Source organism: Centroberyx gerrardi, chromosome 5, assembly GCF_048128805.1.
Source record: "Centroberyx gerrardi isolate f3 chromosome 5, fCenGer3.hap1.cur.20231027, whole genome shotgun sequence".
Taxonomy (NCBI): Eukaryota; Metazoa; Chordata; class Actinopteri; order Beryciformes; family Berycidae; genus Centroberyx; species Centroberyx gerrardi.
The window spans coordinates 14,024,659-14,044,422 of NC_136001.1; the positions used below are offsets into that span (position 1 = coordinate 14,024,659).

Here is a 19,764-nt window from a genome sequence, read left to right on the forward strand (position 1 = left end):
TGCATGAGATTGCCTATGTCTGTAGCACAAGCATTTACATTTTTATTTAGAAGAATCAGTTAAGAACCAAATACATCTACACTTCAATAGTCATCTCTCTACCTGTTTCTGCTCCTCGCCCAGTCCGTCCCACATGGAGGCCACTATCTTGGATACGTCTCCGAAGGTGGCGTTGGGGTTCTGTCCCTTAATGGCTGCCTGGGTGTCTCTGAAGAACAGGGCGTAGGCCGACACAGGCTTCGTGGGCTCGTTGGGATCCTTCTTCTTCTTCTTTTTTTGGGGTTTGGGCTTGGGCTTCATCATCTCTGAAGACGGCCGCTTCTCGCCCGTGATCTGGAAAACCATCAAAAACACAGAAAAACATAACAGCTTATTGATATTGCAGAGAATAAGGTCTTCCATTTCAACTACACTTGGGGAAAAACCTGCCCTTGGAGTGAATAATTGCTTCTCTGATGAATGCTTATGACATTTCGTCCAGGTGAAGCATGTAAACTTCATTAAATCCATAATTCAATCTCTCTGCTCAATACCCGTGTAGTCAGCATTAGAATATTGCAGCAATGTTTCACTGACAGTAACACTTTTACACAGGCACAGGTTGACACAGCTATGCTGGCTGTGTCTTTTTTTTTCCCATTCTCCCTCTACAGATTTATCAAAAACACATTTGTTAGTTGAATTTATCAAACCTTTTTGAATCTTTATTTTTCAATTGTTCAGCAAGTAATACATTCTGACTTTCATGCTTTGGGGTGAAAATAATTCAAAATCGCATACTGTATCTGTACTGGCTTTGATGTGGTCGGAGAATGGATTGGAGAGAGGCAAATGGAATTACTCACTGATAGGAGAGATGGTAATCGTTTTTTACTCATACATAGACAGTCAAAAGCACAGCAGGGCAGGGAAATATTGTTTTTTAACGAAAAGATCCTGTTCTTGTTATATCACTGCAAGCTTGCATTTACATACACAGATGAATTTGAAGCATTGAGGACACAGCAGATTCAATTATACACTGATGTTGATGCTTCTCATCCCTCTGGTAAAAATTTAGCAAATCCACTGAGATATGTGATTAGTGGGGAATTTATATATGCTTTTTTTTTTTTTTTTTACAGATTTACATAGACCAAATGAATGTTAACAAGTATCCTTCTCTCCTTACTTGAATGAATGAATGATTTAAATGAATGAGTTGTAGTTTTGGAACCAGATGGATGTTGAGACATGCATACCCTTAAGCCTTCCTGACCTTTCAAACACTGTATTTAGCTCTGGAAAGACGGTAATCCAGCGACAAAGCTAGAGCGGATCACCGACACCTATTACTCAACCTTTATTTTTTTGTTCAATTTTGTTAAAAGCTACTCTATTCTATTCTATTCTATTCTATTCTATTCTATTCTATTCTATTTGATTCAATTCCTAATACGTAAGTTGGATACAGTTATGATCAGTCCATTAAAATAGTAATCACACCCTTGGTGTTTATATAGAAAATTGACATTATTTCTAGAATTACTTGAGGAAAAAAAAAAAAGAAAAAAAAAAGATTGCTCATGTTGGAACAGAGTGTCTCTTGATGTGACAATTAGAATCTTGGAAAAACACACCTACAAAATGTCACGGTGGTAATGGCTTTTCAGAAATTCTCAAATGTGCCATTGGAATGAAATTCTTCTGAGTGCCAAATAATCTTTCACAAAAGGACCAGGAGAAGATAGGACTGTTTTCAAGTGCGAACCAGAATTTGGAACCATTCTGAACACAGCAGTTGCAGTTGAAGTGGCGTTTGTTCAGATAATAAAAAAAAAAGTATCAATACTCCAATACCAAAATACAACAGTGTTTCTACAATATACTGTATATATATCATAATTTACCCCAGAACAATTTTCTTTTTAAAGCATGACACCACACCACATCATACAATAAGCATCACCTTCAGCAAAGCAAGCGTCCCTGGGACAGTTTTCTAGGGAACCAAATATAAGAAGCACAGGCACAGCAACACCCACTCAATGCCTAGCCCTGCATGCCTGTTTATCTCAGCACTGCAGTTAGCATGTGAACCAAGTCAAAGAAGCATTGCCAAGCCCTCGCCTGTTCCTCCACTACTGCAAGCCAAAGAAGCATCGCCACACCAGTACCTTAGAATGAGGATCAGTCTCCTCTTCCTGATTGGAGCTTGAGGGGGAGGGTGTGGCCGATTTACTTCCGGGAGGTGAGGGGGAACCGTGGGGAAGTGCGCTCCGGCTGACCTGGGGGTTTAGCTGGGACAGTGCGCTCATGGGGTTGGGCAGTATCGTAGGTGAGCTGTTTATCAGGGGGTTGTTACGGGCAGGGTCATAATGAGCGCCGTCTGGGTGGTGGTGATGGTGGTGTTGCTGGTGGTGGTGCAAAGCCATCTCCTGCATCTGGGGTGAGAGAAGAACACCAGCTTTACTATCTTAACCGCTACTCAAGCTAATAAAAAATAGCCAATCAGCCAAATATGTGTGTCATTGGAAATGCTTGTCCAATGCTTTGAATTGGAGATGATATCTTCAAATTTGAGAAAATGTATGTACTGTATGTTGGGCAAAATCTAAAAAAAAACAAAAACAGAAAAACAAAACTGACCAAAAATTGAGATGTGTTGTAATGGGAAAAATAAGTCTGTGGGAAGATAACTTGGTCTTGGTCCTTCTGCACTGTCTTTCCTCAGGACTGGGACACACTATGCATTTTTTGTGCTAACTTGCAGATTTGTGGCCGAGTTTATCAGATTGCTTGCTACCTGACTTAAATCTTGGCCTTGATTTTCCTTTGGGGCAAATTTTGAATATCGTTTGATGTGGATCCCCTTGAACAATATATTGCTCATCATATAATTAAAGAGTTAATCAAACTGAATATCTCTCTTGACTATCTTGTTTTCTATGGAAATCTTATTGGCCAGCGATGATTTGCTCTGGAATGTGCAATCCAAACCAATCAAAACTCTCACAACCACTTCACTGCAAACACAAGAGACACCTACGTTGCCTCCCACAAGGCCGACACCATTCAGTGGTATGTAACAGGCCCAAAACTAATTAACTAAAAATCATACCATTGTTTCATCAAGCTCTCTATTAAGTTTACAGTAAAGTATGACTTCTATTGGCAACCAGTAGAAAGTGCGACAACATCAAAAGGTATTTAGTTCCTAAACAGAGTATGGGCCAGAGAGTTAATTTTGAAAGCCAGACATCTCAGGTCTTGGTGAAATAATCGTTGAGTCATTGGTATTGATCAACAACCCTATCAACCCCCCACAGATGTATTATGCTCACTGTGTGCGGGGGCAGTAAAATGTTACTTACTGCCCCTTTAAACCACATCCTTTCCAACACTTGGGCCCACAAATAGAAACAAAACAGCACTCACTGCGGGAGAATGACCCCCTAATGGAGAACACACTTTGAGAATGATTACAGAGCCCGACTTCACAACCTTTCACAAAGTTCTGCTCTTAGCAGTCTTAAAAGATCTTCAATAATAACCACATCAAAAGCCTTTCTTCAAGATGCATCGGGACAGAACATGAACACGGACCAAAGGATGCTTTTAATGCAGGCATAAATGGGAATGTTTGGCAATTTACAGATCAGAAAGTGATGAACTAGCATTTATTAGCTCTTTTAAACATTCATGAGTTAAATAATACATTACACATTAGCGCAGTGCTAAAAAGATCAAATTGAAAGGGCCCTAGCATATACAGTCTTGATAAACACGAGCAGAGGTTCAGAGATGAAGGCTTGCCTCTCTAATCATAATTGGTCCCAGTAGGTTGCTGGAATAAAAATGCACTGCAAAGTAATGTTGTAAGAGGCTCTGGCCTGCTTTGAAAACTCATAATATTCACAGGACATTAGATTCTGTGTTTGCCTCAGCAGCTGCTAACAAAAGGCAGCCATGAACAAAGACATTCCTTTTGCATTTCAAATAACCATGCTCTAACCTCCCCCAACCACTACAACTTCCAATCATAATTCAAAACACCATCACTACACTTCTTAAAACAGGAGGAAATGGCTTCAGCAAAAAAAAAGGAGTAGAAAGAGGGAAAAAAGAGAAAGAAAGGGAAAAGAGAAAGAAATAGAAATCCATTAATTTTCCATTTTCCATGGACCTGCTCTTTAAGGGTCCTCACAAACCAAGAAGCATTGAAAAACCAATTAATCAAACATGAATGGCCTATCATAGCTACAGCAGACGTATTTCCATAGCAACAGCCTCCCGGCAAAATTGTCACCCTTTAATCTGAGCCACACCATGTTTCATATAAACAAGAAGGAGACATGCAGAGCAGAAGAGTGCACAGGGGATCGGCACCATGGTGCTGTGGCTACTGGGTGTCAGTGGCCTCATAAGAGTGTGATCAGGACAGCAGAAGAAACACAGGGATCGCTTAAGGATATGAAGGATAGGGATGTTTACGAACAACAAATATCCATGCTGAAGCTTCTATTAATTGGAACTAATTAAATGGAAAACACATTAAAGTAAAATAGAGGAGATAGAAAACACAATGAATCACTTTCTTATTGTTAGAGGAAAACCATGGTAGAGGTGGTGTGGCGGGGAGCAAACACTGCTTATCACTTTCAACAAAAAAAAAAATTTGAATAATTCATGGTATTTGTTGATTTGTTGTGAACCCAGTACACATTTCCTCTGTCATTATTTATATTCAGTCTCATATTTCATGGCTTTAACTCAAGTTTCGTTTTCATTAGAGCTGAGTGTTCTGTCCCAACTAATGAAGCGAAGTCAGTCGACAGAAAATATAGAAACATATAAACCACTGCGCACCAATATAAATTTGATGAAGTTGATGGCGAAGTTACAGTATGTAAATGCAAATGCATAAATAAGTGCAAGCACTACCCTCATGACAAGAAGAAAGAAATAGACACTTAATCTATTGAAATATGCATTACGTTATTACGGTTACCAAAAGCAGTACGCGACCATCTCAATATAATATCTACAGTACCAGTGCTAATGTCATCATTCAAACCACTCACATTGTAATAGTTGCCTGCTAATAGTCATTCCAATGTGCTTTTTAAATGTCTCTGAGTGCTTTTAGTTGGTGCTTTCACCTGTGTGAGACAGAAAGAGCAAGAAGTTATCATGTAGCGCCATCAGGCCGGAGCTAAATAAAGCGACCGTCTGACGGCTGTACAAATATTATGAAAGAATCTGACAAAGGTTGCTGGTTGCCATAGGTACTGTATGCTAATTCCTAATGGTATCATCCAAATGGCTGGCCGAGAGAGGGGGATGTGCAGTGCGAGTAACAGGATTTAGTTGGTCATTGCTATCTGCCTAAGCTGTAGCACATACAGTATATAACACTGCTTTTTCATTGGGTCTTGACACAAACAAAAATATTATTTTCATTCTGGACACATAACAGGATGTTCTGTGGCCAGTGATGCAACATGAAAATGACGTTATGAATATTTGTTTTAAGTGGGGTGGGTTTGACAGATGGTTATAGGGGCATCCCATTTCATGATGGCCTCATTCTGGTTTTAAATGTAAATTTCAAAAGGATGATAATCATTCATCAGCACAAAATTTGACTTCCCTCATAATAAGACAGTATCAACCTCATTTGCTTCATCGCTGTGTATCTAACCTTTTACCAATACTAAAAATGGCAAGAACATCCATTGTGTCAACCACAAGGCAACAGGGCATGTCAAACAAATAAACCCTCTTAGCTTTCCATGCTGTTTGGCAGACTGCTCCTCAGTAATTTTCAATTAAATTGTCCTTTTCAAACTGTCCATCATGTTATGATAGTACATGTGCAGTATCATTTTGGAAATATTTTTGCAGTCACTTTAACTATTCAATTGGAGAAGGCTTCTATTTTGTGGTTCCATTGGAACGCTGCAGCCCTATAACTAGCAAGTGGAGCAGTGGCCTAAAAAGTTTTTCTTTGTGTGTGTGTGTGTGTTTTTTTTTATTTTGGAAGTTGGATTCTGACCTCCCTTGGGTATTGTCATAGCCAAGCTTAACTTCCAGAAATTTAGTTGTTTGTTTGAAGCCCCAGGAGATAAAAGCCCCTCATAAACAGGGGAGAAAAAGTGAGAGGAAAGGAGGAGGGAGGGGACAGGAAGAGAGAGAGAGAGAGAGAGAGAGAGAGAGAGAGAAAGAAAGAGAGAGAGAGAGAGAGATAACAGAAGAGAAGAGTAGACAGCAAGAGAAAAAGCGATAAAGAACACATGACCAAAGTACCAAAATCCATCTCCAAAGTTAGCTAGGGGACAGTTGGATATTGCTTTTTGGTGATGAGCAGCCAGCAGACGTAAACTGTGATGTAAAGCCAGGAAACTCAGTGTGAACGTGTTCCTGCGCCATCGTTACGCCTGTCGTGTTTGTATTCACATCTTGTACATCATAGTCAAATGGGAGTCAAATAACAAAGGCTTTCCAATTATGTGTAGCACATTGTGTGCGAGATGGAATATCACAAAGCCATTGTTCCCCTGCTCCTGCTGACCTTACCTTTGAAATGGTTTCACGGCCGCTCCAATTGCCTGCACCATTTGATTTAGCTAAGGGGATTTGACCACCAGCACAGAGATGAGAGAAGAGGGGGAGAGAGCCCTATAGAACTACAAGGAGAAAGAGGAGAGATTCACACCAGAGGAGAGTAAAACACAGCTAACCTTGCTCTGTCCTTATGCTGATTATACCAGACTGGCATCTGTTTCATAATTTAAATTAGAGGGTTGATTGCTATGCAAGGGTTTTATTGCATTGGTGTCATAATAAACCAGTCTCTCGCTGCCAAAGAATCAATAGATGCTGTGGTCATGCTCTACCTTGTTAGTTCCATCTAATATAAATCTTTAGTGTACTTCAATGTGCGTCAGTTTTTAGTGAGGTACTTCCTACAGCAGGGCTGGGGTCAATTCACTTTCAATTCAATCGCTTCCAAATGGAAATGGAAACTGAAATTCATTTGCTAATGATAGAGCATTTTTTTTACAAGGTTGGATGATAACCAACTTATGGCAAATGTTTTTCAGTATTTCAATTTTGAAGAAATTCACCTCCTGAAGTGACTAAATTGAAAGCACACTGATCCCAGCGCTGTTCTATTCATTTGGCATTTGACTCTATATTGTGGCTACTTTTATTAGCTCTGTTAAGACTGTCTAGCTCTTTCCCTAGCCCATCCGACCCTGTTTGAATATATAGTGATCAATGGTTGTGTGAGTCTTGGGCCTCAGCCTCTTCTCTCTTCACTCCCTGCTTGACTGGAGCCATCTTGTTTAGAGTGATGGCTCACTCACACAGGTTCACGGCTGCTATTGTAAAATCACCCAGCGTTTAATTGAAACAAATGACTATAATAATAGAACATTATCCCTGCAGGCACCCAGCCATGACAGCTTTAATTAGAGGCCCGTTCAAGACTGATCCTTCAAAAGCACGGCGCGCTGCGCAACACGGCGGTAAACACGCCTTTAGGTAGGGAGCCAACCATGGGCCTCGTGGCCCTCAAAGCTACTTCTCATTCACCCTAAGGGCAAAGCGCTAACAGCTCTCTTCCTCAAAGAGCATTCTAGCCTCTATCCCTCCCTCCCTTCCTCGCTCTCTCTCTCTCTTCTCTCTCTCTTCATCCATCTCTTTGGCTTATCAAGCTTATATATACCCGGGAGGGTCATTTACACAAGCTGAGGAGTACTAATAAGAGAGTGGATTTATGAATCATGCACTGCTTAAGTCTCAAAGCAAAGGCAAAATGCTGCTTCTGTGGGTTTGTGTCATCAGAGGGACACTAAGTAAGAAGACGTGATGGGCAGTAGATGCTGGGATGTTCAAGAAAAAAACACAAGTAATAAAGAAAGTGTTTCAAGGATTTGTTAAAGCTCTATTGGATGCATTTGAAAAGTGTCCAAGCTAACTTTATTAAAAATTATTCAATAAGGCAAGCAGACTTTGATACAACAGTAATAAGGTACTATGATCCAGGTATAAAACCTGCCAACTGTATTCAGAAACACACTTTAAACACCTCATCTTATTTATTAGCTCGGCCGTCACTTCATGTTGCCAAAACAAGACACTCTTAGGTCAGTTACTTTTGATCATTCCAATTAAATGCTAGTCAAATGGAAAAAATACTAAACAGTTGCTCTTGCACCTCCTGCGCTGAACTGTGATCAAGTAATTAATCTGGCAGAAAAACAGCAAGTATCTCACAAACGAGCAGCATAAGAGAATAATTACAGTTGGTGTCAGAGTTTCACCACAAACTTTAAAAAGAGAGAAAAAGCAATTTATTCCAGTAAAGTCTTATGTAGCCACACTGTTAAAATGGACTTCACCACTATATCTCTCAAAGCCAGATAGAGACCATGCCAACACATCTGATATTTTCATAAAAATCTGGGCTTGACCTTTCAGCTTTGCCTCACAGATAAACTGTAAAATAAACACACAAAAAAACAGACCAGAACTGAAGTCTCAACAAAGGTAAAATCAGGTTATGCTAAAAGTACAGCAAGCTTTTGCACAAAGAGGCTGGTATTCCTGGTTGTGACGGACTATTGACTTGAAAAGTACCACCCTGAATGCTTTTCAGAGTGTATCTGTGGCAGCAACACAGCAGTGGTTGATTTGCAGATAGTAATGTCGCGATGTCCCCCTCGGCACCATCCTCCATGTTCCTCATTACTGGTAATGTCAGAGCCTCCTTTGCTTTTATTTTCTCTCTCTCTTCATTTCTACTTCTTCTATTTCTTTTCCTCTGGTTCTCTCTCCCATTCCTCATTCTCTGTCATTCTCTGTCTCTCTCTCCCACTCTCTCTTTCTACCTCTCTCGCTCTCCATCAGCTCGGGCGTGTCTCTCAGCTCACCTCACAAAGCATAGCGTCAGAGAATCAGAGCCTTGTCTGACATGACATGTAGGAGACGGTTGTGAGGAGCGGCAGGGACACACACTCTTGACAGTAGAAGGCAAGGCTCCTCTGCTCCCACTAATGAGACCGCTGACTGCCGTGTCAAACACAGTTCACGTGTGTGTGTGTGGGTGTGCCCGCGCTTGCACAATAAAAATGAACGTAGATGCAGAAATAATGAACACAAAGGCAAGAAAGAGCACACAAATGAAAGGAGGGGTGCATAATACGAGCCAGTGTGTGTGCGCGTGTGCACAGACATATATACACACACAGATGCAGACATTAACACACACAAGTGGAGGTCATGCCAACAATTATACTATCCAGAAGGTGATTTGCATATGTGGAAACTCATTTCTTGTTGAAACTTCACACGTTTCTGACAGGAGCCATCTTCACCTTTTTTTCCTAACTGTGAACTACAACAAATGCTACAGACAGCGGATTACCATACAAATGATCTAGTAGCTCTTATTATGATTCACTATAATCACTCAATTCACGGTATCACATATCAGCCTTGTGGTAATGGAGGACTGCCATTTTAAAGCCTTCATCACATCAAACTAAGGATATGATATACTTTGTGTTGAGATTTTGGACTAGCATTCCTGTCTATTCTAAGCTCAAACGAAAGCTGTGACTATTATCTATTTATTTTTGCAAACCTTTTTCCCTACTCAAACATTTTTCCCTACCCTGTGGATGGATGGTACCCATGATGGCTGCCTATGGCCTAAACCTAGGGCTGGTCCTGGATTAACGCAGTACACATGAATATACACTAGTGTTTTAAGCATCTTGGATCAAGCCACTCCGGCGGTAGCGTCGTCTTGAACGTGGCTGGTGGTACAGCAGGGGAGAAGTCCCAGAGTGAGATGACATGGGATGTTCTCCATCGCCACCGGGGCAGAATATTCCTTGTGGTGAAAGCAGAATGAGCTGATGGATGGTTGAGATAGGGCACAGTGCAATATGGACACGATTTCATGGCATGATAAATCGCAGCAGGGGCCCGTGGCTAAGTGTAATATGAAATCCTTTATCTATGTATCTCCTTCATAACACTGGCTATCTGCTGCAGCTGAATCTGCTTTGTTTCTCTGGCTTCTGTTCTTCGCTTGAATGCCAATGTTGATCACATCTACAGTATGGAAGAGGATGATGACAACAACACGTGTGCGATAACACATCTTCTGCTCGGCCGTTTTTGAAACGGCATACGTTGTGATGAATTATCTAAATTGAAAATTGTCACTATAGAGATCCTCTTCTATTACCTGTGATCTTGGTGATAAGATAAGTAGATTTATTGGACAGTGGAGGTTTTGCACAGCACCCGATATCGGAGAGAGTCAGCCTACGTTTGTACCTAACAAAAGTGTAAATTAAAACTCCAATATGAATGAAATGAAATTTGTCTCACAGAACTGGTCCATTTAAAGTTCTGTTCGTGTGTCATTCAACACCACCTCTTAACGGTCTCTGATTAAAAAAAAAAAGAAATTAAGCTGGCACCTTATCCCCTGATTAGCTTAATCCTATAGGTTAATTGACTTTATCAGGGAGAAAAAAAGATGGGCTGCCGTTCCAGCCAGCAATGAAAATCCCCCCCCCCCCAAAAAAAAATAATGAAATTGGAAAATAACTTCTATTTCTTTTAAGATATTTCTTAATATACAACTACAGTTTCATATCACATTGCCAGAGAAATAAGGTACTTTCTCCCAGGAGATGAGAAAAGAATTGAATTTTTCCTTATCGGTCATCTATTTTTCCACAGAATGCTATTACTTGCTGCCTGCCGTTGCTAAGCAACAGGAAATATTAATAGGACCTTTTATTAGCTAGGCTTTACCAGTGGAGTACTAAAATGAGGAAGTGGAAAACATGAATGTGTTACATAAATCTCTGAACCTTTCAGGGTTTGCACAAGTCTCTGTTTGTCCAGTGATTTATGGCTGTGATGGTTCATTTATGGGAGAGGGAGGTGTGAAATGCCAAAATGGAACATTAGCCTAAGGGACAATTTGAAAATAAATAATCACAAAAAAAGTGAAAAGAGAAAGCTGTTTAAAGAACAGCCCTCTCTTTTCCTTCAGATTTCAAGAGGCCATCAAACAAGCAAGTGATTTTTGTTCTGCTGGAGGCATTGATCATTCCAAAGCATCTGTGCCTGAATCATCATTGGAATAACTAATAGAAGTTCCATTCTATCACTGGGCTTGTTGAACTGTGGTGAAAAGGGACAGAAATTCCATCATTTTCCCCAGACACTCTAATCCTTTTAACCAATGACTGAAAATGAAGGTCTTCCGAAGGAGAAATAGGTTTTCTTCATATCGTCAACACATATTGCATCTGAATGAAAAGTATAGTATAATGCAAACCTCAAAGAGCAGAGAGTCTATAAAGGCAGGCGTTATGATGATGGACAATGACAGGCAATGACAGACAAGAATACCAATAAGATATAAATAAGATCTAATTTCACTGTCCATGAAACTATTTTCCCTGAATATGCGTGGGTAATTAAAAGTTTAAACACAACTGATTGCAATGATTCAAAAAAGAAACATGATAACTATGGGGGCGATATCAAATTCATTATCGAGACTTAGAATTAGGAAACCAACACTTTCTTCACAAATGTGTCACCTAGTCTCTAATACACCTTTTGCTGTTCCATGTTTATAAGAAACCTGCAGGTGTACAGTGTGCGATTTAATAAGTTTGCTGAGATCCTCCATCAGAGAGAACACATTAAAACACACCTCTAGTCTCTTATCATTAATTCATCCCAGCTTGTCTGTGACAAGTTCAGTTGACATTGCAGCTCATATTTCATTCACACACGCTTGGAGAGCGAGCACCTGCCAGGAGCACTTAATGCCTGGTAAGGAAAAAAAAAAGAAGCAAAAAACAAAACAGGCATCTACACAGCTTAACATGACAATCAGGTCAGGATTAATACCTGCTAATTAATCTCAACAATTGTCTAAAGATAAAAGGCTAGGGAGGAAATTCTTACATTCAAATGCTGTAACAAAAGAAATTACTAGAATTAGACTATGAATTTGAATATGAATACAGCCGGTAGATCTTCAGGGCCTCGTAACCCTCATTAAAAATGAGCTGACCCTTTTTCAGCTTGTTTCACATTCTGTGTTCTGGAAAATAACAAACATGATGATACTACTACCTGGAAGTTTGATGCATATAGCTATAGCTGCTAATACAGTACATAGCTGCTATGCATAACATCCCCGGGCTGATTATACATTCATCAATCTGTTACATATTCAAAACATCACACTAGACCCACTTTGATGATGGCTAATATAACATGCATCATTGAGGAACATGGATAAAATACTTAATCAAAGATGAATTATTCTGGTTGCAGTTACAGGTCATATGATACTGAGGAGCATTTTAAATATATCATAATTAAAAATGGAACATTCCCTTTCAAACAGATTTAGTTATTGCAGATCTAGTTATCACAGCGCAGGTGTGATGTCCCCATGAATACAGCAATCTAGCCAGAAATGAAATAGTTTTGCTTCAGGCAAATTCACAAGTAAACAAAGACACAATAGACAACAGTAGGGCCACTTTACTCACTAGTGAGCCCAGAAATTCTTCACCAGCGCTAGCAGAGATGTGTATCTTTCTGGGCTTTATTGATAAGATCAGTGCAACCTGAGCAGAGCTATTAAATGTCTAATGTGTTTTGGAACATGTAGAAGATGCTATGACAGTGGGGGCATTAACAGGGAGAGAGAGAGAGAGAGAGAGAGAGAGAGAGAGAGAGAGAGAGAGAGAGAGAGAGAGAGGGAGAGAGAGAGAGAGAGAGAGAGAGAGAGAGAGAGAGGAGAGAGAGGGCCTGTCAAGTGCATCAGAGCATCAGAGAAAAGGGCTCTCTGAAAGATATCAGGTTTGGCCAGGAGGGGCTTCAGACCGCAACACAATAAGCATCAGCAAAAGACCCTTATGAATTGAAAATGGCCTCTCTACGAAATTAGGAGAGTACAGTCAATTATGTGTTTCGGGCTTTGAGAGTCAGCAGAGGAGAAAAAACCTGAAAAGTAGCTGCCTGGTTGGAAGAGAAAGTTAACTTCAGTCAGCCATTCTCTCTCTCCTGTTGATGGCTTAGATTATATTTTAGTCAATGTCCCTCACATTCATTTGAAAGATCCACAGAAATAAAAGCCTGCATTTTGCATGCGAGTGGGAACCTGGTGAGCTTTCACAGGGCAGGAGGCTCTCCACCCACAGCTTGTAATGAGTTTTTAGTTCTCATCAATGTAATATCAACCTATGGATCTCACTCTAAAAAACCTTTTAGCTAAATCCTATAGTTCATAACAGCAACATCTACCACCACAAACTCAGCACGCAATATCTATTCTATCAAACAGCTCCCTGACTATGATCAGCTGCTGCTGTAATGCGACTCCACTGTAAATCTTTTTTGTCATAACTATTTATTTGATGTATCTATTGTTGCACCTGCAATGGACTACTTTCACATGTCCTTATACTTGAATCAAGCAGGCACGGGTTCAAAAACCAGAGGCTCTCAGCCTTTTTGTTGAGACAGAATAAACCTATTTCACTCAACAGAATAATCTCTAAAATATCTAATAATGAAATCCAGGAGATACAGAAAACTGGAGGTATATGCTCATTTTGAATAAGAGTTAGCAATTTCTTCTTGCTTTCCTCCCACCAATGCCCTCTTCCCTCCCCATCTCTCTCTCTCTCACTCTCTCTCTCTGTCTGTCTGTCTCTCTCTTCCTCTTATTTCTCCTCTCTCTCTCTCTCTCTCTATCCTCACCCCCTCCTCTCTCCATCCAACTCTATTGCACTCTTTTCATTGCCCAGCTCACGTATTGAATCTGCCTGATGAAAACAGATCTCACTGCAGCACCACAATAGAATGGCTGATGCAGGAAAGATGAACCCTAATGGATTTTTTTTTCAGTGTGCTCAAGATTGAATATAAGGCCTGACCTCCAGATGTAGTGGATCCATTTCAACAGCACAGATATTGTTTATAGTGAAGACACACCAACATACACACTTGGACACACACATACAGTACAACATTAACACCAACAGCAGCAGCAACACCCGGTTCTATCCACCTATTGCATTCAAACCCTGCATTTATCAACACCCCAAACAGTCTAAAATGAGAAATTAACCCTCGCTATTTATCTATCCATGTCAAGTGATGTATTCATAATGATAGCATCTCTTGTTTGAACTGCAGAGTTTGCTTAATTACTCTGCTCAACAGTGTGTGTCAAGGTGAGGCACCAATTTAATAGACACTCGGTTCTCAGCACAAATGAACCTCTGCTACGGTTTGGTAGTTTAGCTAGACAGACTATTTGATTTGGAAATGTCTGAGTCTGCTTTATATGCTGGGTTTTTGCAGCTAGGTTGAAGCAGCGCCCCTAAAAAAGATCTGCTATATGTCCAAGCAGCCCTTCTCCCAACTAGTTAGAAATATGCAGGATTGGCGAGGTCACTCGCAAAATATAATTTGCTACAGATCACTGATCACCTGGTTAAAAGCAATTTCAAATTCAGTGGTGTGATCTATTGGATTACTCCAGTTCAGCAATGTCATTTCTTTCAGTTGCATTTGGATTACTTTGCCTCCGATTATACAGAATATAAAGTTAAAATTGACAATTATTATTTGTTTTATTATTTATTTCCATTTACAGCATTTGGATTGCAGTGTAAAATGTTCTTTGTGTCTCCAATTTCAAAACCAAAAAGCCTTTAAACCATCAGACCTGGTACTGAGTTATCAGAATAGTAATCACCTTTTTTTTTTTCTTTTCTCGATCATAGGGTCTGCAATGTGACTACCGTGTTTTTTTTTTCAGTAGCTTTAAAATATGCCAGTCACCAGTTTTTGTATTATGTTTTGTATATGTGTTCATCGTGTTCAATCTGCAAATTTAAAATCTAATGCATTTTTATCACCTAACCTACAGTATTCAACCCATTAAAACCACCAAGTGTGGGCCTCTGTAGCGGTAACAAATATCCTGACCGCCAAGCGAAGGAACGGCCAATCAACCACTGTCTCCCCGGTAAAGGTCATGATCAAAATGTGAAATGAATATGAAGATAAATGACATATGAATCCAATACCTAAGGGAACAGGCCAACGTTATATATTTCAGATCTTTATCAAGCCATATTTTGGCTATACTGTGACTGTTGTTTATCCTTATCTCTTTTGTTTATGATAAACATTATAATATGCTGTTTGATCTTGATATATATCTATATATAATAGATGCTCTTTTCTTTCATTAAAATCCGCCATATACACTGTTGACTAGTCATTTCTGGTGATCACTTAAAAAAAATAAAACAAATACAAAAAATAAGAAAAAACATATCCTGTATTGCTATTATTGACTACATACATTATATCACCAGGAAAGTATCTCTGTACAATAAAGTATAGTAATCTTTTTTCAGTTTATAATATCTCACTAAATATCAATACTATTTGTTCTTTTTAGTGAGGTATGGAAGTGTGACCTTCACCCTCTGGACAGAAAATCCTTCATATATGGTAAATATTGTTAACCACATGCCATTTTTTAATGTATTCTTCCTTCATCCAGGTGAATCTCACTGTATTCAAAGGAGAACCCTGCACTTCAATGCACTAATATCAATAAAGAACATTAACATTTGTCCATATTTCAAAGGGAAGCTTTAAACAAAATATCAAACACAATCTAACATATGCAAATGTTAAAACAATGTTTACAATTCAGTTTCTGTCGTTGAATAGGATAAGATAAAGCCAGAGCTTTGAACTCCAACTCCATCTGCCTCAGTTTCAAAACTAGAAATTATTTGTTCTCCTAGTTTACCCATCCTCTCTCTTTCCATGTGTATTTAAATTGTAAAAAGAGAGTGTTAAATAGAGAGCTATGGCTTGTTGCAGCCTATACATTATGTTTTACACATGAGCTTTACATATATCATCTGTTGTGATAGAAAACCTTCAAACACCATGGAAACCAGCTCTATTTCCTGCATTTCTCATGAATGCAATTATGGTTTGGAGATGCTAATTTGTAGTGGAGTAATTTTGCGTGGAGCTGAAGGAGTAATCAGTGTGTATTCATGTTGGAAGGCTTGACAGATTGACCGATGCAAGCTGTCTAGATAGATATGACTCTGATGGATTTACCCACAATCCTTTTCTCAATGCATCAGAACTGACACGGCAGCCAATGAACTACCATTCAATTCCCCCCCTTCAACCCTTTTTTTCCCCCTTCACTTCTTGATATTACATTTACGCTATAAGGCTGCACACTGTTTCGTATTATGAAGCTGAGAGAGCTCGTGTTGGCATTTCTTAAATACCTCTTTTGGATATTTTGCAATATCCGAGAAGCCTTGAAAATCATTCCAAAAGTAAAATATATCTCATCTGCCATGGTAGGTCTATGGCCTACTCTGCCAACCATTTTGCTGAAGTCCTTTTTCTGGATAATGTTCAAAGCTTGTATCTGTATCTGTGTATGATATCTGCTCAGTGAATGTGTGTGTCCACATGTGTGACTAGGTAGCACCTTTTTGCCCTCAAGTCCTGCAGGATATTCCAGGCTATATGCTACAACAGCACAAACGGACTATTGAAAATGTGCTACAATTCAGGTATAAGCCAGCACAGTTGGTCAAATCAGACCTTAAACCCCCAAAATAAAAGGATTTAGGTCAAGTCAAACCTTGGTGACATCGGAAAAAAATATTTTCTAATGCGTGGCCACAACTGAGTAAAGCATGTGCAAGAGTCACTAAAGTGTGGGCACGATATGTACAAAGCCTGGGCACCATTTAGGTAAATGTGGCTACACATAGCCTATAAAAGTGTGCTGGTTTTAGTAGACCAGATGTTCTCAACACAACAGGCAACAGGAGACATATTATCGAACCCTCTGAAAGAATTTCGTGGTAAGTAAGAGTAGCCTAAATGTCCAAGGTAAAAATAAAAAAAATAATTAATTGTAATCTCTCAATCTCCATTTCTACCATCAGAGAATGGCAGCAATATGAATTGATTGCAATCTCTCAATCTCCATCTCTACCGTCTGAAAATGGCAGCAATGTTACTTGCAAAACAGTTTTTATGTTTTTTCAAACCGTGGCCATGCATTAAAAAATAAATCAATTCCAACATCACCCACTCTCATGCCTCCAAATATGCCTTTTTTTTTTTTAACTGTATAATTAACATCTGAAATTGTCTATAGATAATAGATTAGAAAATGTCAAAACATTTATGGTCATCAGTGAGAATATCAACTCTAGTTTTCCTCAGCTCCTTCAACATGAACTTTTCAGAGACACGAGGAGTCGGTGGGACGCTGGCAGTCCACTCTATGCTACTCACCGAGGGCATTTGGCTGGAGAGGAGGTGGCCGTCCTGTGCCAGCATGTTCGACATCATGAGCGCGGGCAGCTCTGGGTAGGAATACGGGTTGATGAGTCCATTGTGTGGCAGCGAGTGGCAGAGGTAGCCTGTGGAGTCGTGCTCCATCAGGTGAAGAAGAGGAGGCTCGGGGTGGTTGGGTGGAGTGATGGGGGGGATCTCGTAGTCTTCGTCCCCCGCTCCGTTTCCACTGGCAGTGCCACCGCCTCCGCCGCCCCCTCCGCCACCACCAGGCTGACCTGTGTAGCTCTGGGTGGAGGGAGAGAAAGAGAGAGAGAGAAAGGAATGAGGTTCAAGAAAGGAGTGTATATGACCAGAGCAAATTGAAGCTACTACAGGTCATAATGGTTTTGTATGTGACACTATTGCATGTGTTGCATGTGGAGGCAGAGAATGATATGAATGAATGTCTGCCTTATCCAGTTCTATGAGTTTCAAATAGGGAAAAAAAAAAAAAGATGTATCCCTTGCATATTTAAATAATCCCCATATGGCAAACTGTGGCCCAGTGCTTCTCATTTCCATGCTGAGGACTCCCAAATAAACATTTGGCATTTGGCAGAGGGCCGTTCACCTGAGAGCTGCACTAACTAACATTTTGCTAATTAGCGAGTGAAACAATAGCAAAATTAAACTGTTCTCCAAATGTCCTTGGATCCACTGGGGGAGGCTTGGAGGTTCTGGGACCACACTTTGATAACCTCTGTTGTCGTCTATTACAGAGCTGATTCATGATTAGTTTCTGTATAAAATAACAGTCACTTTTTAAAGCGGAAGTAAAGTCAATATAACCTTAAAAATATACTGGAAATGTGTCTGAATCTAGCAACAATATACTCAATTTTAGGAGTGCTATTCCAAAACAATATACCCATTTTGGAAAAACAGCAGCCAAAACAGAATATAGGAGATAGAAAATATAAAACATCCTGTCTGTAAAAGTGGTAATATTTTGTCAACCAAGGATTTCAGTTACCTACTATTCTACAAAAAGCACTGTAAATCGCTTTAATTTTGATCAATTTAGTCAGATCAGTTTATTTTAAGAGTAGGTGTCATTTTTTTTTTCAAATGTTAGACATCTCATTTTGGAACAAAACTCTCCAATTGTTCAGTGATCTGTAAAAAAAAAAAAAAAAAAAAAACCTTTCCTAGACCTACAGCCCCTGTATTTGTGTGCTGTGGCACTAACACAGTAAGTCCAATCAGATCACTATTCATATAAAAAAAGGTCTGTGATTCTTCAGAGTTATACAGAGAGCAAGAAGAAAAGAAAAATAGCAGCGAAATTCAACGGGGAATGAAAAGCAATTTTGTCTGAGACGATCCAACTTGACTCCCATTGTAATGACTGAGTCAAATTAATCATCACAAATAATATTCCGGTGTCAGCCATTCAAGGGTTTTTTAATAGAATTTTTATGATTCATGTCTAGCGGTATACATCAAACAGTCAGTTCTGCAACATTTCAGAAATCAATTCAATATCATCTTTGTGTAGGCTGTCATCCTCAGCAGCAGAGTGGTCATTTATCTCTCAAACAGATACTTTTAGAAAATAAGGGGCACGGGGAGATGGGAGAAAGGAGAAAGGATACAGGGCAGCATTTATTTCATGTTTCTCTCAACCCTGTTTTCAAGTGTAAATACCTTAAGTACATAGTAAAGGACAATGGAATCGCATTCAATGTCCAGAGATCTACAGCTTTTAGCAAAATTACTGAATTATCTAATGTGTTTTAAATTAATAATAATCCGAAGCAGCAGGCACAAAACCAGATGAAAGGAAATTCATTAAACAACCATCACTTAAACACTAAAACGCCCAGCTTAAGTTTGACCACAACCGAGGATGTTAGCAATTTATTATTGTGAAGGAAGAATGAAGACAGAGACTCAGCATTTAAAACATGCTTTCATCTGCCTACATGTTAAACCCAATGAAAAAGAAAAACCTGTAATTGCTTCAGTTTGATTTACTTTGTCTTGACATTGTCTGCAAACCAGTGGATATTAATTTTCTGGACTGTCCTTTGAAGACAGATGTTTTTGTAAACCTTTGGGGATAGTGTTATTGTTTGGTCTAATGGACAAGAAAACGAACATTTCCTGAGATTCAATTTCCCTCATAATTGTTGGAAGGAAACTAAATTGTCTGCTGTAAACATTGGAGGCATTGTGTGAAGTGAGTCCCTCTACGTGTCCTTTGGGAGCCTTTGCATCACCGGCATCTTTCACAATGCTTCACTAATAGTTGGGTCTCGTTTTGCAGAGACGCTCCTCTTAGCCAGCCAGGACCGCAGCATA

The 19,764-nt window shown here is 39.6% G+C and overlaps 1 protein-coding gene across 3 annotated transcripts in view; it reads right to left on the bottom strand.

Moving 5' to 3' along the window:
- tox2 (TOX high mobility group box family member 2) overlaps positions 1–19,764 on the bottom strand; it is a 91,626-nt gene that overhangs the window by 11,759 nt on the left and 60,103 nt on the right. For 2 of the 3 annotated variants that reach the window (XM_071903873.2, XM_071903874.2), the window contains exons 4-6: positions 17,419–17,706; positions 2,157–2,423; positions 103–333 (exon numbers count right to left, since the gene is read on the bottom strand). In XM_071903873.2, the coding sequence (XP_071759974.1) occupies positions 103–333; positions 2,157–2,423; positions 17,419–17,706 (786 nt within the window). The remainder of the gene's footprint in view (positions 1–102; positions 334–2,156; positions 2,424–17,418; positions 17,707–19,764) is intronic. The other variant, XM_071903875.2, reaches the window with a different exon arrangement.